Genomic DNA, 22,036 nt, shown 5'->3' with positions numbered 1-22,036 from the left:
CAAACCGCTGCGCCACCCAGGGATCCCCCAACCAATTTCTTTTCTTCAGATCTCTCCACTCTCTTACATCCTGCTCATACCCACCAAACTAATTTCCTCAACAGTTTCATTAGATCACTCCCCACCTCAAACTCTTAACAGCTCCCAATACTATGCATTGGAAAAGTCCAAATAAAATTCAAAGCCCAGGCTAGCATTACTCTACTTTTACAAGATTTGTTTCCTCCTAATTCCCCTGTAGAAGTTCTCTAAAGCTCCAACTAGACTAATCTGCTCAGTCTGTCCCCAACTCCAGAAGTCCAGTGCCTAGGCTGTATTACACTCACCAATGCCCACTCTCCACATTTTCTGCTTTTCCTTCAAAGGCCAGCCCAGACCCCCTCTTCTATCTCTGCCCTAAATTGTGCAAAGCCCACACTGCCGATCTTCTGACTGTAGTGAAACACGTCCTTTTCAGCTTGGCTATACTCTCTTGGCATCTTAATCTGGACAAAAAAGTCAAAGGTTGGGATCCCTGGGTGGCGCAGCGGTTTAGCGCCTGCCTTTGACCCAGGATCGAATCCCACGTCGGGCTCCCAGTGCATGGAGCCTGCTTCTCCCTCTGCCTGTGTCTCTGCCTCTCTCTCTCTCTCTCTCTGTGTGTGTGTGTGTGTGTGTGACTATCATAAATAAGTAAATAAAAAATTAAAAAAAATAAATAAAGATTTAAAAAAAAAAGTCAAAGGTCCTTGGAAGGCAGACCACATACTTACACCGAGGGTCTACCACAGTGCCCTGCACTTTGTAGGTCCTAGATATTATTAAAAACAGAGGAGAGGTTCAAAGGATAGACCTAAGTAGGGCAAGACTGTACTGCCCATCTTCGCCAATTCCTCTTTATTCACAGTAAAGGGCATTCGGCGTTCGCTACGAGACTATGTATTTCTACTATACACAGAGCAGCGAAGTGGAGAGAGAGCACGCCACCGGATGGCAAAAGAAAAAAAAAAAAAAAAAAAAACCCAGTCCCCATATAGCTTTTAGCCACAAGCCCTGCAATTGGGAAATCACACAATCTCTCCGGGCCTCGACTGTATCAGGTGTAAGACAAGGGAGCTGCTTTGATGGATTTTGATGGATCCCAAGGTATCCTTCGGCTCCCGAATTCCCCCGGTCAGGAAACCCAATACTCGTCTACTCACTAAGGCGCAAGCAGGCAAACTTTTACGGTTCCCAACGCAGGCATTTCCATATAGTAGTGGAAACTCCGTCCCCATGGAAAAAAGCATGGCTGAGAGGAGGGTGAGAAGCAGGTCTCCTTGGACTCGGATTCCTTTACCCTATGGCCAGGGACAGTCGAACTCGGGTTCCCGGTCCCTCACCGGCAGACTCCCAGGAGAGTGGCACGGCACGGCTCCCGGGAGCCCGCCGGGGTGACTCCGTCCGCGCCCCGCGCCCCGGGCCCCCCCGCACTTGGGACCCATGTCCCGTGACCCCGGGTCACAGCCCCCGTCCGCCCTCACCAGCCCGAAAGGCGCCCTCCTCTGCGGGCAAGGCCCCTCGCTCCCACCCGGCCGGCCGGCGGGCCGACCTTCCGGGCCCGGGGCGGCCTCCGCGGGCGTCCGGGCCCCAGGCCGGCGGGACTGGCGGCGTGAGGGGCGGCGGCGGCGGCTTTAAGTGCTGAATCACCACTTTGCAACCCGGGCTCCAAACCACGGTGACTCGCGGGCCCCGAGGGCCCGGGCGCTCTGCTCCGCTTACCCACAGAGGCGCTCCGGGAGCGGCAGGCGGGCGCCGAGGACGGAGCGGAAGGTGCTGGGCCGCGCGGAGTGCAGCAGCCACGCTAGCGGGTACCGCATACCCCAGCGAAGCCGCCGGGAGCACCGCGGACGCTTCCTTCTTGCACCGGGAGCCGGCCCTGCCCACTGCGCATGCTCAGTCCGCCGCGCCGCGCCGCGCCGCCTCCCGGGAGCCGCTGCGCGGCCGGGGCTCCGGGTTTTGCCTGGAACCCGACAGGGCGAGGGCGGGGGCGGTGGGCACGGCCGGCGTCGCGGGCTGCAGCCGGCGGGCTGGACCGAGTCTGGCCGCGGAGCTGCGGGAGCGCAGCAACCAGGCCTTCCCAGGCTGGTGGCACCGACTGGGTCAGACGAGGCGTACGCGGGAGGGCGGCGAGGTGTACCTGGCTAAGTGTACGGAGAGGGCAGGGTCTCGCGAATACTGAGAGCGCAAGGGGCCATGTTTGCGGAGGCGCCCTCATTGGCTGGCGCCCTGGGCGGTGCAGGTGTTGGAACCGAGTCCGCGGACCGGGCGGCCGCGCAGCAAACGATTCTGCGGCCCGCGGTCCGCGGGCTCCCTCTAGAGCGCGGTGCGGACCCTGGGGAAGTTAGCCCCTCGCAGAGCAAGCGGGGGAGGTGGAATGGCCGCGGCGAAACAAGGCTTCCGCGGGCTTTCAGATCCACGGTAGAAACTCCTCTCTACTGCTGTATTAAAGCACCACCACACATATATGTAGTACTTCTATTGTCAGTGTACTTTAACCATTATTTATAACCAGGCTTTTTCCCGGATGGCTGTATGGTGTTAAGCATCCAAGAACAGCGTAATAGTTGTTATGGATCTGATTTTCGGTTGCATTTCCATCTTGCGGGGTTCGTTAGGGCAAAGTGCAATTAGGGATAGTGACTCCCTAGCTTAAGTACCTGTGGGTTTCCGATGTGGCGAACCCCAAGACTACGGTCAAAAACAATGCTTTGAATCCTATTATGGCTTCAAATAGGAATTCAGGAGGAGGTTCCCTTAATCAAATGGATACTTCATTAAAGAGGTACAGGGATCTTTTTTAAAAATACGCTTTCAGGGATCCCTGGGTGGCGCAGCGGTTTGGCGCCTGCCTTTGGCCCAGGGCGCGATCCTGGAGACCCGGGATCGAATCCCACATCGGGCTCCCGGTGCATGGAGCCTGCTTCTCCCTCTGCCTGTGTCTCTGCGCCTCTCTCTCTGTGACTATCATAAATAAATAAAAATTAAAAAAAAATTAAAAATACACTTTCAGGGCAGCCCCGGTGGCTCAGCGGTTTAGCGCCACCTGTGGTCCAGGGCGTGATCCTGGAGACCCTGCATGGAGACTGCTTCTCGCTCTGCCTCTCTCTCTCCCTCTCCCTCTCCCTCCTTATTCATCTCTCATGAATAAATTTAAAAATCTTAAAAAAAAAAATACACTTTCAGCTAAAGGCAAACTTTGGATGGATGGAAACCGAGGTACCAGAGATGAGGCAGCACTCCTAGTGCAATGTAGGGTAAAATTCCACAGTATTACATTCCAGCCTCAACCCTCCTGTATTAGTGTCCTGTGGCTGCCATAATAAATTATCACAAATTTAGTGGCTTTAAACAACAAACTTATTCTCTCACAGTCTGGAGGCCAGAAGTCCAAAATTAAGGTATTGTCAGGGCTGCACTCCCTATGGAGGATCTTAGGGGAGAATCTGTTCTTTGCTACTTCCAGCTTTCTTGTGGAACCCAGTTTCCTTGGCTTAAGGCCACATCACCCCATCCCTGCTTCCACTTCACATTGCTTTCTCCTCTGCGTGTCTTTTATTCTGTCTTTTACAAGAACATTTGTCATTGGATTTAGGGCACAATCACGTAATCCAGGATTATCTCATCGAATTCTTAAATTGATTGCGTCTGCAAAGATACTTTTTCCAAATAATGTAACACAGGTTCCTGGGATTAGGACATGAACAATATTTTGGGGGCCACCACTCAATTTGGTACCCACCTTTTTAGCTTCTACCCCCACCCTCTAATAACTGCAATTCACACAGCTAATTAATGCTTATAACAATACCAACTTGTCAGATCTCTAGCAACTTTCAAGCCCAGTTGAAATAGCACTGCCTTTACAAAACTTTCCCTCATTTCCATTCCTCACATACCTTATTGAAAGTAACCACTCTCTGATCTGAGCTACCAGAGTAGTTTGCCTCTCTCTAAAGGCACTTATTTGAATTTTAACCTTCCATGCTTGTAAGAAGCAGTGGATTATGAATGATGTCTTAGACATTTTTGTATCTCACCTGGCAGCAAGCACAGTGCTTAATTAACACTTATCAATTGCATGTTTTCTAAATCTGATTAAGCCTCTAAATGTAACTACCATTCATAGGAAATACATGGTATAGGTATGTTAAATCACACCATAAGGACATAATCAGCAATTATTATGTTTAGAATGTTTGAAATTATTTATAATGTATAAAATTATGTTTAGAATGTTTTAAACATTACAGGAGGTATGCCTCGGTGGCTCAGAGGTTGAGTGTCTGCCTTTGGTTTAGGGCGTGATCCCGGTTCCAGGATGGAGTCCCACATCCGGCTCCCTGCAAGGAGCCTGCCTCTCCCTCTCTCTGTGTCTCTGCCTCTCTCTGTGTCTCTCATGAATAAATAAATAAAATATTTTTTTAAAAAAAGGAAAGAAAAGAAACACTACAGGAAAAGTGACCTGAATTGCAAAATAAAAGAGGAAGGGGAAACTTAGGTATTAAAGGGGACTTAGAATTGGCAAGTATGACAATCTGTTTATAAACTCTTATATGGGGATCCCTGGGTGGCGCAGCGGTTTGGCGCCTGCCTTTGGCCCAGGACGTGATCCTGGAGACCCGGGATCGAATCCCACATCAGGCTCCCGGTGCATGGAGCCTGCTTCTCCCTCTGCCTGTGTCTCTACCTCTCTCTCTCTCTGTGACTATCATAAATAAATAAAAATTAAAAAAAAAGAAGTATCTGAACACCAATAAAAAAAATAAATTAAAAAAATAAATAAATAAATAAACTCTTATATGAAAATGCAAAAGGTCAGGAAGACCCAAGCCAGCCTGAAAGAAGAATCTGGAACACGTATAGTACCAAGTATTAAGAGTTACTATTAAGCTATAGTAATTGAGATAATATGATAATAGCATGATAGCAGACAAATAGGCCATGGAAACTATTTGGTGATATCTATTAAAGCTGCGTATATGTACATACTATGACCTAGCAATTCAACTTCTAGCTATATAGCCAACAGAAATGTGAACATGCATCCACAAAAAATATATGTACTATAATATTCACAGCAGCACAGTCAATAATAGTCCAAACTGGAAACAATCCAAAGCCCATCAACAATAAAATGCAAAAAAAAAAAAAATGAACAGGAAAAGAAACCACAATAAAATGCACATAAAAAATAAATTAGGTAGTAGTCACACAATGGAATACTGTACAGCAATGAAAATGAGCAAAAACTACACTTGAAAATATGGATTAATCCCACAAACATGGTGAAAGTAGCCAGACTCAAAGGAGTATTTACTATATAAGTCCATGTATATAAAGTTGAAAATCAGACAAAACTAATCTATAGTATAGTATTAGATGTCAGACTAGTGGCTGGGGAGAATAAAGAGGGCTTCTGGGGGTATGTTTTAAGTGGGTATATTCAGTTTTTGAAAATAAATTGAGCTGTTCCCTTATGATTCATTTACTTTTCTGTAGCACTTCAGTAACACTTTCAAAAGATAATACTGTTTCAAAAGTATTATGGAGTAGACTATGTATACTACATTATTAAGTGTAGATTTTGAAACACTTGCATCTGGCTGGCTCATGTGGTAGAACATGTGACCCTGGATATTAGGGTCATGAGTTCAAGCCTCCTCACATTGGTCATAAAGCCTACCTAAAATAAAATTTAAAAAAAAATTTTTTTTTTTAATTTTTTTTTTCTTGGGATCCCTAGGTGGCGCAGCGGTTTGGCGCCTGCCTTCGGCCTAGGGCGCGATCCCGGAGACCCGGGATCGAATCCCACGTCGGGCTCCCGGTGCATGGAGCCTGCTTCTCCCTCTGCCTGTGTCTCTGCCTCTCTCTCTCTCTCTCTCTCTCTCTCTCTCTCTCTCTGTGACTATCATAAATAAATAAAAATTAAAAAAAAAATAAATAAAATAAATAAAATTTTTTTCTTAATTTTTATTTATTTATGATAGTCACACAGAGAGAGAGAGAGAGAGGCAGAGACACAGGCAGAGGGAGAAGCAGGCTCCATGCACCGGGAACCCGATGTGGGATTCGATCCCGGGTCTCCGGGATCGCGCCCTGGGCCAAAGGCAGGCGCCAAACCGCTGCGCCACCCAGGGATCCCAAAATTTTAAAAAATTTTTAAATGGAAAACAAAAAAAGACATTAACCAAATGATATGTTTCGTTTTTGTTTAAATCCTAATTTGAGCAAACCTATTATGGAAAATAAGCATTCATGAGAAAAGTAAGAATAGTTAGTAGATATTTGATGATATTAAATAATTATGTTACTTTTGGTGGTATGTTAATAGCTGTGGGGTTTTTTTTTTTAGGGTTCTTTGAGATATATACTGAAATAATGCAATGCCTAGGATTTGATTCAAATAATTCAGTGGAGAATGAGTGAGGAGGGGAAAATATAGATAAAACAATATTATTGGCCATGAACTGATAATTATTGAAGCTGCATAATGAATGATGGGGTGGGGAGAGGTATTATACTATTCTCTTTGCTTTTGTGTATGTTTGAAGTTTTCCATGATAAAAAGTTTTATGAGGTGTCTGGCTAGTAGGGTATGTGGCTCTAAATCTCAGGTTCATGAGTTCAAGTCCCACACCGGGCATGGAGCCTACTTAAAAATAAGTTTTATAATGTATGTTAGTTTTTTTTTTTTTTTGTATGTTAGTCTTAAATACAGTACTATGGTAATAAAATATCTAAAACCAAAGCAACATGAATTTTTAAAAATGTTTATATATAAGTGATTTGTGAATTATAAATTTGTTCTTTAAAACTTTTTCTAAATCACTTGCTGGTCCTTTTTAAAAATATTTTATTTATTTATTTGACAGAGAGAAAGAGAGAGCATGTGCGCACAAGCAGGGGAGCTGGCAGGCAGAAGGAGAAGCAGGCTCCCCACTGAGCGGGGAGCCTGATGTGGGGCTGGATCCTGGGACCCCGGGATCATGACCTGAGCCCAAGGCAGCTGCTCAATCCACTGAGCTACCAAGGCTCCCCTGCTTGCTGGTCCTTGAAGGTAAGTTTGAGTCACTTTATGGACACTACTTGAAATATTAATGTGAAAATCTATAATTCATATTTTCTCCAGTTACAACTACTCTTGATTTATCCACTGAACAAAAATGGGCCCACCCTTGCTTTATATATTGAGGATACGCCGAAAGAGCAAGTAACCAAGTTTCTATTCTTCTGGGGTTTGACATTATAGTGAGAGAAATAAACAAGTAAACTAATACTTATATAAAAACTTACATAATATAATTAAAATAATATTAGGGTGGGGTGCCTGGGTGGCTCAGTCAGCTAAGTGTCTGACTCTTAGTTTCGGCTCAGGTCATGATATCAGGGTCCTGGGATCAAGCCCCCAGCCGGGCTCCACACACAGCATGGAGTTTGCTTGAGATTCTTTCTCCCTCTCCTATCACTCCTGCTCATGTTCTTTCTCTCTCTCTCAAATAATTAAATGAATAAATCTTTAAAATAATAATATTAGGGTAACTAGGGTAGGTTTTTCTGCTGTCTAGCTTCACCCAAGTAACAGTTCTGGGACTTTCCCTCCATTATCACTACTATCCATGGCTGGGGGTGGGGGTGGGGGTCGTGGCAAGTTCCCACCAGATGTATTAAGGGTATTCATGTCCTGGGCTGTTGACAACAGGAGTGTACAAATGGGACAGTTTAGGTGGGAGATCAGCAAAAACTCAAAGCATAGCATTAGTGTTTGGGCTGCATAGGCACCTGTCAATGGAAAGCCTGCTTCTGTGGCCCTTCTCGTGGGCTAACTCCCCACCAGAACCTCTCCTAGGATTTCCTCTTTCTCTCCAGTTCCTTATCTTCATCAGCTTCTTCTCAAATCCCTTTTGTCCCATCTAATGTTCTAACCAGGAATTTCTCAACTCAAGTTTGAAAGTTGTGGAGGGGCAGTCATCTGCTTCTTCTTCTTCTTTTTTTTTTTTTTTTTTTTCATCTGCTTCTTCTTATGTCATTGTCTTACTTAGGGCTCTTCTCAGGGCTTTCCCTTAAAAGCCTAGTTTGAACATTGAAAACACTGAATATCCCCTTTTCTCTTTGCTTTCCTACTGTAAGAATCCTAATTCTCCTGAACATCTTTGGTCTCCGGAAAGGGTTCTGAGGTATGGCAAAGAAAGAAAAATCTGAAGAGCAAAATCTTTTTTTGCTCTGTAGAAAAAGAAAAAAATTGAGTTTCATAAAAGAGTTTTGGAGGCTACTTCAGATAGAGTGGTTGGGAAACAGGGATGTTTCCTCTGAGGAAGTGATCTTTAAGTTGTAACTTGAAAGGTAGAGGGAGCCAGTTAAGGGAAAGGTAAGGGAAAGACTCCAGAGAGTGGAGAAATACGAGTTGTAAAGTTTTGGGAGAGGAGTCTGGCATAATCTGGGATCTGCCAGAAGGTGGGAGAATTGGAAACCTTTCCTGTTCTCTCACAACTAACCTTTGCTTCTGAGATTTTACTATTAGGGCACTATAGCAACTTGAATTTGGATTTGAGGAACTCTATACTTACGCAGTTGGGGATTTTTTATAGGCTTATGAGCAGTTCATGAACTGTGGTGGGTTTTTTTTCCTCCGTTTTTAAGGACATTCAGATATGCTGTTTGTTCTTTTTGGCATTCATACCCACAGACAGAACCTAATACAATTCTAGTATCTACGGAAAAAGCTAAAGTCAAGTGCTCCTCGACTGTTTACTAAAGATTTGCATAGATGTTGCTTGGCAGCCTTAAAAGATCATACAAATAAAAATATTTGTGAAGAATTTTCAAGGGCTTGGAAGAATGCTTATGTTAAATGAAAATTCAGGATGTAAAACTACATATTTAATTATAATCTCAATTGTTAAAATATACATATAAATAATTGGAAAGAAGTACATCAAAATATTAATAGTGGTAATCAATAGGTTGTGGAAATCTATTATCCATACATAGGAATTCCAGAGAGGAAGCACAAAGAAAGCAAGTAAAATGTTCGATGAATAACTTATTTTTTTTAGGATTTTATTTATTTACTAGAGAGAGAGAGAGGGAGCAAGAGCTGGGGGAGGGGTAGAGGGACAAGCAGACTCCCCACTGAGCAGGGAGCACAACTTGGGGCTCAATTCCCAGACCCAGAGACCATGACCTGAGCCAAAGTCAGACACTTAACTGGCTGAGCCGTCCAGGTGCCCTCGATGAATAATTAAAAACATTTGCCACAACTGAAGGAAATGAGTCGCCAGACTGAAAGAATTCACCGAATGCCCAGCCCAATAGGTGAAAATAGATTCATATCAAGGCATGTGTTATTACAGAATTTCAGCACTATTACACTAATTTCAGATTGCTTAAGGTTCCAGAGGGGGAAAAAAAGAAAAAAAGAGGCTACATACAAATGATCAGGAATTGGAATGGCTTTAGACTTCTCAGCAGTAGCAGAAACTAGAAAACACTGTTTTCAGGGATATCTGGGTGGTTCAGTAGTTGAGCATCTGCCTTTGGCTCAGGTCGTGATCCCGGAGCCCTGGGGTGGAGTCTTACATCAGGGTCCCTGCATGGAGCCTGCTTCTCCCTCTGCTTGTGTCTCTGCCTCTCTCTGTCTCTCATGAATAAATAAATAAAATCTTAAAAAAAAAGAAAAAGAAAAAAACCCTCTGTCTTCAGACTTTTTTTTTTTTTTTAAAGACTTTATTATTCATGACAGACAGAGAGTAAGAGAGGCAGAGACACAGGCAGAGGGAGAAGCAGGCTCCACGCAAGGAGCCCGATCTGGGACTCGATCCCAGGTCTCCAGGATCACACCCTGGGCCGAAGGCGGCACTAAACCGCTGAGCCACCCAGGCTGCCCTGTCTTCAGACTTCTGAGGCATAAACTTCCTTGCCCTAATGGTGGCCCAGAGGCCACAGAGCTCCCAGGCTTCAGGGACTACTTGCAGCTGTACAAATGAGCATCTCAGAAGTAACCTGTATAAAGCAAAGCCGGGTAGACTTTCCACACATGTTTTTCTCTGTGTGAAACGACCGGACCTCTTCATATCCCAGAGAGTGATATGTGAAGGATTTGCAATAGTAATCAAGACTGACATTTCCAGGGCAGCCCTAGTGGCTTAGCGGTTTAGCACCGCCTTCAGCCCATGGTGTGATCCTAGGGACCCAGGATTGAGTCCCACATTGGGCTCCCTGTGTGGGGCCTGCTCCTTCCTCTGCCTGTGTCTCTGCCTCTCTCTCTCTGTGTCTCTCATGAATAAATAAACTATTTTTTTTAAAAAAAACTGAAGTTTCCAGGTGGAAGAAGAAGTCAAGGTTCCTATTTTTTTTCAGGATCATATTTAAAATGTGATTTTTCTTATACAAAACACCAATGTTTGTGGTTACAAAATCCTATCTCCTATGATGATTATTAGGGTAAATTTTGAAGATATGAAACTGTAGTAATAATCATGGGTGTAAAAAAAATAATCACGGGTGTAAGCTACTATTTTTGAAAATAAAAATGCTAATGAGGATCCCTGGGTGGCGCAGCGGTTTGGCGCCTGCCTTTGGCCCAGGGTGCGATCCTGGAGACCCGGGATCGAATCCCACATCAGGCTCCCGGTGCATGGAGCCTGCTTCTCCCTCTGCCTATGTCTCTGCGCCTCTCTCTCTCTCTGTGACTATCATAAATAAATAAAAATTAAAAAAAAAATTTTAAAAATGCTAATGAGCTCATGGGTTATATAAAATACTCATTTCTCCAGACGACTAGTAATTTCCAAAAGGTTTGAAATAGAAAATCCAAGACAGTAGCAAACAATTTCCAACCCTCAATTATTCAGAAAGGCTTACCTACCTGCTTGAAAGGAAATACAGGAGAACAAAATACAAATTTATATTTTATCAAAATGTAGTTCTATATTAAGATAGTAGGATGCCTATCAAAAATGCTTTTCTTTGTTGTCAAAGTAAGAATAAAGCTCTGTGAAATGATTAGAATCTTTTTTTCCCAAGGGATTATAGGCTTTATTTTTATTTAAAAAAATTTTTTTAAGGATTTTATTTATTTACTCATGAGAGACACAGAGAGGCAGAAACAGGCAGAGGGAGAAGCAGGATCCTTACAGGGACCCTGATGCGGGACTTGATCCCGGAACCCCGGGATCATGTCCTGAACCAAAGGCAGACACCCAACCACTGAGCCACCCAGGCATCCATATTTTAAAAATTTATAAAGATTTTATTTTTAAGTAATCTCTATACCTAACATGGGGCTTAGACTCATAACCTAGAGATCAAGAGTCACATATTCCATAGGCTGAGCCAGCCAGGCACCACTGCTTTATTTGTTTGCTTGCTTGATCGTTTTTGAGCAGTTTTAGGTTAACTGAAAAAATGAGTAGAAGGTATATAGATATATTCCTGATCCCAAACATGCATAGCCTCCCCCATTATCAGTATTTGCCCACCAACAACTTATGACAATGGATGAACCTATATTGATACATCATTATCACACAAAGTCCTTAGTTTACATTAGGGCTCACACTGGGTATTGTACACTTTTTTTTTTTTATAAGATTTGTTTATTTGAGAGACGGTGTGGAGTGGCAGAGGAAAAGGGAGAGAAGGAGAGGGAGAGAGAGAATCTCAAGCCAACTCCCTGCTGAGCAAGGAGCCTGACATGGGGCTTAACCTCATGACCTGAGCTGAAATCAAGAGTTGGTCATTTAACCAACTGAGCCACCCGGCACTCCAATATTGTACATTCTATGGGTTTGGACAAATATGTAATGACATACATCCACCATTATAGTATAGTACATAGCATTTTCACTGCCCTAAAAATCCCCTATACCCAGAGCACCTAGGTGGCTCAGTCAATTAAGCGGCTGACTCTTGATTTCATCTCAGGGTTGTGAGATATAGCCCCACGCAGGGCTTTGTGCTGAGCGTGGAACCTGCTTAAGATTCTCTTTCCCTTTCCCTCTGCCCCTCTTCCCCAATTTGCTCTCTCTCTCTCTCTGTCTCTCAAAAAGGGGGGGGATCCCTGGGTGGCTTAGCGGTTTAGCACCTGCCTTCAGCCCATGGCATGATCCTGGAGTGCTGGGATCGAGTCCCACATCAGGCTCCTGCAGAGAGCCTGCTTCTCCCTCTGCCTGTGTCTCTGCTCCCCCAGTCTGTGTCTCTCATCAATAAATAAAATCTTTAAAAAAAAATCTGTGCTCTGCCTATTCATCCCTCCCTCCCCCAACCCCTGGCAACTACTGATCTTTTCACTGTATTCATAATTTTGCCTTTTTCAGAATGTCAAATAGTTGAAATCATATACTATATAGATTGGCTTCTTTTCATTTAATAATATGCATTTCAGTTTCTTCCATGTCTTTTTATGGCTTAATTGTTCATTGATATTTATTTTATTTTATTATTTATTTATTTATTTATTTATTTTTAAAGATTTTATTTATTTATTCATGAGAGACAGAGGGAGAGGCAGAGACACAGGCAGAGGGAGAAGCAGGCTCCCTGCAAGGAGCCTGATGTAGGACTTGATCCCAGGACCCTGGGATCACAACCTGAGCCAAAGGCAATCACTCAACCACTAAGCCACCCTGGCATCCCTGTTCATTAATTTTTAGTGCTAATAAATATTCTATTGTCTGTAGGTACCACAGATGGTTTATCCTTTCACCCACTGAAGGACATGTTGGTAGCTTCCATTATTTCAGCAATTATGAATAAAGCCGCGAAACATCTGTGTGCAGGTTTTTGTGTGAACATAAAACTCCTTTAGGTAGGGGCACCTAGGTGGCTCAGTGGTTGAGTGTCTCCTTTGACTTAGGTTGTGATCCCGGGGTCCTGGGATCAAGTCCACATCAGGCTTCCTATAGGGAGCCTGCTTCTGCCTCTGCCTATGTCTCTGCCTTCTCTGTGTCTCTCTTTATGAAAAAATAAGTAAAATATTTTTTTTTTAAAAAGACTCCTTTGGGTAAATACCAGGGAGTATGATTACTAGACTGGATGGTAAGAATATATTTAGTTTAGTAGGAAATGACCAAAGTGGTCATAAAATTTGTATTCTCACTTGCAATCAATGAAAGTTCCTATTGCTCCACATTCTTACCAGCATTTACAAGCATCTTACCAACACTTACCAGTGTTGTCAGTGTTTTGGATTTTGGCCATTCTAATAGGTATGTAGGAAATCTCATTGTTTCAATTTACATGTCCCTGATGACATGATGTAGAGCATCGTTCACATGCTTATTTGCCATCTGTAAATCTTCGTTGGTCAGGCCTCTGTTAAGGTCTTTGGCTTGTTTGCCAGCCCCCTCCTAGCTTTATTGAGGTATAATTGACAAATAAAATTATATTTAAAGTGTACAATGTGGTGGCACCTAGCTGGCACAGTAGATGAAGCATGTGACACTTGATCTTGATTGTGAGTTCAAGCCCTACGTTGGGTGTAGAGATTCCTTAAAAACAAAATTTTAAAATTGGGGTGCCTGGATGGCTCCAGTTGTTCAGGCACCTGACTTCAGCTCAGGTCATGATCTTAGGGTCCTGGAATGGAGCACTGTGTCAGGCTTTGCACTAGCAAGGAGTCTGCTTCTCCTTCTCCCTCAGCCTCATCCCCCCACTCATGCTCAAGCTTGCTCTCTCTCAAGTAAATAAAATCTTTAAAAAAATATTTTTTTTAAAGTGTGCAATGTGGTGATTTGGTGTATGTATACATTGTGAAAGGAGTCTCTCCTTTGATTTGAGCCCATTTTATAATTGTGATTTTTTTAAAGATTTTCTTTATTTATTCATGAGAGACACAGAGACATAGACAGAGGGAGAAGTAGGCTCCCTGCAGGGAGCCGGATGCGGGACTTGATCCCAGGACCCTGGGATCACACCCTGAGCTGCAGGCCGATGCTCAACCACTGAGCCACCCAGGCATCCCTGTTTTCTTATTTTTTAGTTTGAAGTGTTCTTTGCATCTTTTGTATAAATACTCCAAATATGTCTTTTGCTAATATTTTCTCCCAGTTTGTGGCTTGTCTTTCACAGAGCAGAAATTTTTAATTTTAATGAAATCCAGCTTATCGATTATTTCTTTTGTGGATTGTACCTTTGGTGTCGTATCTAAAAAGTCATCACCAAATCCAGGGTCATCTAGATTTTTTTCCTACATTGTCTTCTAGGAGTTTTATAGTTTTGTGTTTTACCTTTACATCTGGAACCCATTTTGAGTTCATTTTTGTGAATTCTGTAAGGTTTGTGTCTAGATTAATTTTTCTTTTGTCAAAAGCACTTTTTATATTTTTTAAAATAAGATTTATTTATTTATTTTAGAGGGAGAGAGAGCACAAGTGGGAAGGGCAGAGGGAGAGGGTGAGAGAACCTCAAGCGGACTCCACACTGAGCACAGATCCCAACATGAGGCTTGATCCCATGACCCTGAGATCATGACCTGAGCTGAAACCAAGAGTTGTACACCTAACTGACTGTTAGGTATACACCCAGGCACCCCAGGCCCAGATCTTTATATTTAAAAATGAATCACTGCAGAGAGAAGATAGCAGAAGTATTTCCATTTCAAATAACAAAAATTACATTGAATTTTTTTATTGAGATATAATTCATATACCATAAAATTTGCTGCTTTAAGTTTTCTTTTGAGAGACAGAGTGAGGGGGGAGGGCCAAAGGGAAAGGGAGAGACAGAATCTGAAGCAGGCTCCACACCCAGCACAGAGCCCAGTACACAGCCACAAGGGGCTCAATCTCCATACCCTGAGATCATGACCTGAGCAGAAATCGGGAGTCAGGGACACGCAGGCACCCCTGTACACAAATTTTGAGATGGATATTTGTTTTCATTTCTACTGAATGAATACCTAGGGGTGGATTGCTCAGTCATGTGGTAAGTCTAGGAACTGCCAGACTGTTTTGCAAAGCGGCTGCACCATTTTGCATTCCTACCAGCAACGTGTGAGGACTCCAGTTTCTTTTTCTTTTTTTTTATTTTTTTATTTATGATAGTCACACACAGAGAGAGAGAGAGGCAGAGACACAGGCAGAGGGAGAAGCAGGCTCCATGCACCGGGAGCCCGACGTGGGATTCGATCCCGGGTCTCCAGGATCGCGCCCTGGGCCAAAGGCAGGCGCCAAACCGCTGCGCCACCCAGGGATCCCTACTCCAGTTTCTCTACATCCTTACAACGCTTATTATCTGTTGTTTTTTGTTTTTTGCTTTTAATATACTAGTGAATGTGAGGTAGTATCTCCCCATTGAGATTTTAAAAGTATTTTTGGATTATAGATTATATTAAATTTATATAGATTATAGATTGTAGAATAAAAATTGTAGAACCATTATTTTAGTGATTATTTTAATTAGTAAAAGAGTTTTTTAAAGTTCAAAATTCAGTTATTTCTTAAGTGATTAATGAGTGCAATTAATGAATAATCATTATCTCCTACTCTAGCCGTGTTTTATGACTTCCCACAGGTATCTTTTTATTTTTTTTTTATTTATGATAGTCACACAGAGAGAGAGACAGAGGCACAGGCAGAGGCAGAGGGAGAAGCAGGCTCCATGCCAGGAGCCTGACATGGGATTCGATCCTAGGTCTCTAGGATTGCGCCCTGGGCCAGAGGCAGGCGCCAAACCGCTGTGCCACCCAGGGATCCCTTCCCACAGATATCTAAATCAATTCTATAACTCTGTCAATTATACAAATATTGGAGGATTACATTTCTGATGGATAAAATCAAGATCTACAATAAAACCATTGACAGCTAGACATCCAGAATGACAGCATGCAGAAAGAAAAATGTTCACTTTTGATAAAAGAATACAGCTACGTTATTCTTACTTGGGGTCTTTGCTTTTATTTTTTTAAAGATTTATTTATTTATTCATGAAAGACACACAGAGAGAGGCAGAGACACAGGCAGAGGGAGAAGCAGGCTCCTTGCAGGGAGCCCAATGCAGGACTCGATCCTAAATCTGGAGATCAGGCCCTGAGCCGAAGGCAGATGCTCAACCGTTTTGTACAGGTCCACTTTGAGATGCTGGTGAGCCGTCAAAGGGGAGATATCAATAGACTAGCATACTAAAGGTGACCAGCCATCCGAGCTGTATATAGATGTCTCCTTGGGGGGTATGCGGGATGGTCACTGAGTGGAGGAACTAAAGGGGCGCCATTCCATCTGTCTCTTACGTAAAAAAAAAAAAAAAAAAAAAAGATACCTTGGTTCCTGTGGGCTAAATGTGGCCCAGAAGCTCAGCTCCTTGAGCCACCTACGCCATACGCCCATAATTCAGTATTTTCCGGGCCTGGGTCCCACACTCGAAGCTGTCGCTCACCCCAAGAACCGCCAGGACGTTCGCAGCACGTCTACGGAAAACCGCAGGTCGCCGAGAGGGGGCGGGTCCAGGGAGCGCTGCCTGCTGGGATTTGTAGGCTGACGGCGGCCGGCGCTGGCTCAACCTCCTGGAGACGCCCGCTGGGTGCGGCGCCGCGTAAAGGGCGGGAAGTTGAGCCCTAAACCTGCGTCAGTCTTTCCGGAACGGTTGTCCAAAGAGGCAAGTGTGGTACTGCCTTTTGCATGGAATCGTTTAATGACATCTTATCATTAGTTAAAGGATAAAGTCAGAGTCCTAAAAACGGCATTTAACATCCCTTTCATCGCTTTTCGGTACCCGTGGTAACCTTATTTCTTAACACTTCCTAATTATTCAAGGCTCTTCTGGAGAAAGGGGCTCACTTTGGACCTCTCTCCTCTGTGGCTCCATAACATTGTCTTACAATTGGCTAATAATAATTATAATCGTGGCTGGCTTTCCTGACACTACGTGCTCTAGTCCAAGCTGATTCCCGCTTTAGCTCATTAATTCTCACACAACCCCCTTAAGATGGTTGCTATTATTTCCATTTCCAAAATGAGGAAATCTTGGTTTACAGACGTTATGGAACTTGGGCAAGGTCACGTTGAAGACTCACACTGTTCAACCGCGCATCTCTCCCACCGAACTACGAATTCCAAGCGGGGACCGACCGACCACCTTTTTGCTTTCCCGCGGGCCACGCCCCGAGGGTGGGGCTCTGATGACGACACAGCGTCCCATGGTGCCTCGCGCGCCCGCGCTGCCATTGGCTCGGCGTCTAGGCTCCTTTTTCAAATTGAGGCGCCGAGTCGTTGCTGGGTTTCCTAGGTTTCGGGCGGAAACGGTATTGGTAGGTCCGAGGCTCCCGCTAGTGCGGGACAGACGCCTCGGTCAGTTAGAGCCCCTGGTGGAGAGCGGGGACGTCGAGCTGCTTGCGTGGGTGTTCCCGGCTCCTCCGCGCCCCACAGCCGGGGAGTCCGCTGCCCGGCCTTGGCCTTCCCGCGGGGCTCGTAATGGCGTCCCAGCCGAATTCCTCCGCGAAGAAGAAAGAGGAGAAGGGAAAGAACATCCAGGTGGTGGTGAGATGCAGGTAAGGCGAACCCAGCAGGATTGGGAGCGCTGGGCTCTGCTGGCTTTGCTAGCTTTGCTGCTGGGCTCCCTCCTGTGCGGTCCCGAGAGAGGAATTTTGTTTGCTGTTTCTGCGGGGAGCAAACCTGCCTGTTGCGTAGTTCTCCGCATTCTGATCAGTAAAATGACGCTAGATTGCTCTGAGGAGTAAATTAGTGTGTGTCAGAAGAAAGAACGTTTGTATTGGAGGTTATAGTTTAAAACTGCTATTCAGAAGGAGAATTTGATCTCCAGTGTTTAGGGAAAAGTGTGTTCTTTAAAAAAAAAAAAGTTGACAAAGTTGTCAAAAAGTTGACAAAGACTTAGGTGGCGTTTTTATATGCCACTCCTTGCAATTTCTCAGTTGGAAATAAGACTGCATACCTACTCTGTAGGTGTTTTAGTACTGATGTTGGGATTACCGTCCTATCATCGCTAAAAACATAATCGATGACTTGTCTTTTCTTCTAGATGCAATATTTTCTTAGTCCCTACCAAACGAGGAAGCATCATTGTCTTTAAATTTTAAAGGTTAACTTATAGAGTGAGTTGATGTTTTTAAAAGGAGTCAACGTAAGCCAGTATAGCTTTATGATTGTACTGCAATTTGGTCTTCCCTAGACTGAGGGAGATAGTTTCTTCGTGGTGAATGGGTGGAGGTGTTCAACTCTCCCCGGATTGATTTACAAATAATTTCCCAATATTAAAATTAATCTGTAGAGGAAAAACTACTTGTTACACAAACTGTTTCTTAGTTAGAGATTAATTTATTCAGTTTTTAAGAAGCCCTCCACAGTTCACTGGTGTATGTGTATTTTGTGTGTCTGTTTTTGTTGCTGTTTTATTTTTTTTTTTAAGATTTTATTTATTTATGAGCAACACAGCAGAGAGGAGAGAGAGAAAGAGGCAGAGACACAGGCAGAGAGGGAGAAGCAGGCTCCATGCAGGGAGCCCGGTGTGGGACTCGATCCCAGGTCCCCAGATCAGGCCCTGGGCTGAACACGGCATTAAACCCCTGAGCCACCCAGGCTGCCCTTTGTTGCTGTTTTAAAATTCTACCAACTCTCAGCAACTTTTCTGTAAATCCAGAAGTTCTAAAATTTTAAAAAGGGCTATTTTAAAAATGTGTGAACAAACTTTCTTAAATTGTTGCCCTCAGCTTTGGTGATTTGAACTGTTGATGTCAAAGACAATAGCTAGCTTTTTAAGTTCGGTGTCAGGGAAGAAATTTGGTGGTAACCTTAAGGTTGACCAATTTACTAGTTGTACTCTAGAACTTCTGTTAATAGTTGTTTTGAAGATTGAAAAAAAAATTAACAGACTGTAATACAAACGTGAATTTTTACTTATTTATTTTTTAAAGATTTTATTTTTAAGCAATCTCAACACCCACTGTGAGGCTTGAATTCACAACTCTTGAGATAATAAGAGTTGCATGTTCTACCTACTGAACCAACCAGGCACACCACAAACGCAAATTTTTAGATTATTTTGATAAGTTAATAAAGCCAGACAATACTGCTTTTTCTGTTTGGTTTGATTTTCTTTGATTTTCTTCTTTTTTTTTTTAAGATTTTATTTAATTGAGAGAGAGATAGCAAGAGAGAGCAGAGCAGAAGAGAAGGGCGGAGATAGAAGCATTCTTCCCTCTGAGCAGGAAGTCAGTCACAGGGGCTTGATCCCAGGACCCCAGGATCTTGACCTGAGCTGAAGGCAGATGCTCAACCAAGGGAGTTGTCCAGGTGCCCCTTAAATTTTTTTTTTTTTATTGTTAGTTATAAAATATATCAGACCTATAAAAAGTTATAGAGAACAAAGTAACAAACATCTGAGTATCCATCACCTAAATTAGAAACAGACAAGTCAGGGATCCCTGGGTGGCGCAGCGGTTTGGCGCCTGCCTTTGGCCTAGGGCGCGATCCTGGAGACCCAGGATCGATTCCCACGTCGGGCTCCCGGTGCATGGAGCCTGCTTCTCTCTGCCTGTGTCTCTGCCTCTCTTTCTCTCTCTGTGACTATCATAAATAAATAAAATTAAAAAAAAAAAAAAAAAAAGAAACAGACAAGTCATTACAATTGGAGCCCCTATTGCATCCTTTTCCAGCCCCCTACCTCTATCCCAAGAATTAAACATTATTCATGTTTATTATCTCCTTACATTTAAGTCCTACCTAAAATGAGATTTCTTTTACTTTGTTACTTATGAAAAGTGTTTAGGTTGTAACTAATTATTCACAATAATTTTTGTGTAAAGAGATGATTTTCTTTTCATGCTTTCTTTTTCAAATATCTTTCTTAGAGCAAATATGTCCTTAAGCTCTAGTAAATAAACAATTTATGAGACCCTTGGGGTTGTCAAACCTTTTCTGTAAAGGGCTCTAATAGTAAAAATTTTAAAGTATTTTAGGCTTTCCAAGCCACATATAGTCTCTGTCATATATTTTCTGAATTTTTTCTTTAGTTTTACATTTTTAATTGGCACAGTTTACTGTAACCTAAGATTTCAAGAAAGAGATGACTTTATTACAATGAATACAATCTTTTTTTTTTTTTAATTTTTATTTATTATTTATGATAGTCACAGAGAGAGAGAGGCAGAGACATAGGCAGAGGGAGAAGCAGGCTCCATGCACTGGGAGCCCGATGTGGGATTCGATCCCGGGTCTCCAGGATCGCGCCCTGGGCCAAAGGCAGGCGCCAAACCGCTGCGCCACCCAGGGATCCCTCTTTTTTTTTTTTTTTTTAAAAGATCTTATCTATTTATTCATGATAGTCACAGAGAGAGAGAGAGAGGCAGAGACACAGGCAGAGGGAGAAGCAGGCTCCATGCAGGGAGCCCGACGTGGGATTCGATCCCGGGTCTCCAGGATTGCGCCCTGGGCCAAAGGCAGGCGCCAAACAGCTGCGCCACCCAGGGATCCCCAATGAATACAATCTTTATGATGTTCTTGTATTATAACTATAGAAGAGAATTTTGTTTTACAGACATATAGCTCAAGAGGAAGGTATAACTTTTGGAGTTGAGGAACTGATAGTTTTTATAGAGAGAAGTTTTAATAAGGAAATAGGCTTTGATATATGTGTATATAAGACACATGCAAAACATTCCTTATTCTTGTATAGTGTACAGGTTAGCATAAGTCCTAGTGAGAATGTAACATAAAGGTTTTAGCATTTAAGTTAATCTTGGCATTTTAATCTAGACAAGTGCTTTAGCAATTTAGATCTGAACATTTATGAATCATTCATATATTTAAAAGTATATAATTGTATTTTTAAAAAGGCCCAGACCAACTTTCCATAAACAGTAACCTAATGTGATGCTATAGTTACCAAATGGAAAACAAGACTAATAATTCTGTTTTGGGTTTTTTTTTTTAAGATTTTATTTATTTATTCATGAGAGACACACACAGAGAGAGAGGCAGAGACACAGGCAGAGGGAGAAGCAGGCTCCATGCAGGGAGTCCGACGTGGGACTCCATCCCGGGTCTCCAGGATCACACCCTGGGCCGAAGGCAGGCACTAAACCGCTGAGCCACCCAGGGATCCCCTAATTCTGTATTATTAAATCAACAAAGAATATTTTAGAGAAAGGACAACTTGGAAAATGAAGACTTCAGAGTTCATTATTCCAAATTCAAGAGCATTTTAGTTATTAGCAGTGGTTACCAAATAAGGTGAAGTTAGATCTCTTTAAGGAGCTGCTTGTAATTTATTTTGTTGGGACAAGAGGCAAAACTGTTTCACTATGCCACAAGAAGATGATGCAAATTTTTTTATCCTTGAGAAGATTTTCTGAAGTTGGTATCCCTATCAGCAAAGGGGCACTTATGGCATGCTCCTCACAGTAGGAACATGAATTCAGTGATGCTGTTGAAACTTTTGTTCTTTTATGGAAGGTTCCAGTTTTAACTCTTGCACAGTTCTCTTTGCCTGAGCTATGTTTATTGGTGCTCACTGTTTTTGCTGGACATCTTTTACCTGAAATCAGTAATACTGTATTCATTTGGTTAACATCACACATCCAGGCTAAGAGATTAGTTGAGAGATACTAAGAATGATAGACTAATTGAAAAAGCTATTCCCATATGAGAGCAATTCGTTCTACTTAATACCCTTAGCCTACCTCAATATAAGTTAGTTTTGACCTAGGTTTGTTGAACTTTTAATAATACTGCATGTCATGGGTTATGTGCATTGTGTAGGTTTCAATATATTTGATGTTTATGGCATTACTATATATTACCTGGAAGTTGCCGAGTTAAATTTCCCAGGATCATAAATTTGGTTTTCTGTAAAAAGTATGCTAGGGATGGGTATGCCAGAGGATGTTGAGGTATCCTTTTTTAAAATAAATAGCAACTTGGTTTGTCTAATGATGAGGGGAAAGATTATTTTCTATTTGGCTTTTCCTTTCATTATATGTGGTAATGAATGAGAAAAATGAACTCCGGTCAAGAGTACATCTCACTCTTTGGCCCAGAAATCTGTTAAGTATATAAATATCTGATAG

The 22,036-nt window shown here is 42.9% G+C and overlaps 2 protein-coding genes across 8 annotated transcripts in view; one reads left to right on the top strand and one right to left on the bottom strand.

Moving 5' to 3' along the window:
- Nucleotides 1–16,431, bottom strand: part of IDE (insulin degrading enzyme) — a 140,961-nt gene extending 124,530 nt beyond the window's left edge. The window contains exon 1 of one of the 5 annotated variants that reach the window (XM_077878390.1): nucleotides 16,276–16,431. In XM_077878390.1, the coding sequence (XP_077734516.1) occupies nucleotides 16,276–16,343 (68 nt within the window). In that variant the 5' untranslated portion in view covers nucleotides 16,344–16,431. Of the gene's footprint in view, nucleotides 1–1,740; nucleotides 1,916–16,275 lie in introns of those variants that run through there. The other 4 variants (XM_077878389.1, XM_077878394.1, XM_077878392.1 and 1 more) reach the window with 4 other exon arrangements.
- A 49-nt stretch (nucleotides 16,432–16,480) lies between these two features.
- The window catches only part of KIF11 (kinesin family member 11), a 51,387-nt gene continuing 45,831 nt past the window's right edge, over nucleotides 16,481–22,036 (top strand). The window contains exon 1 of one of the 3 annotated variants that reach the window (XM_077878384.1): nucleotides 16,481–16,611. Coding sequence is in view for 1 of the 3 variants with exons in the window: in XM_077878383.1 (XP_077734509.1) it covers nucleotides 17,427–17,503 (77 nt within the window). In the remaining 2 variants the exon portion in view is untranslated. Of the gene's footprint in view, nucleotides 16,612–17,280; nucleotides 17,504–22,036 lie in introns of those variants that run through there. The other 2 variants (XM_077878383.1, XM_077878386.1) reach the window with 2 other exon arrangements.

This window comes from Canis aureus, chromosome 29 (assembly GCF_053574225.1).
Source record: "Canis aureus isolate CA01 chromosome 29, VMU_Caureus_v.1.0, whole genome shotgun sequence".
In the NCBI taxonomy this organism is placed as follows: domain Eukaryota; kingdom Metazoa; phylum Chordata; class Mammalia; order Carnivora; family Canidae; genus Canis; species Canis aureus.
Note: the sequence above shows the minus strand (reverse complement) of the source record. Positions and strands in the feature narration are given on the sequence as shown.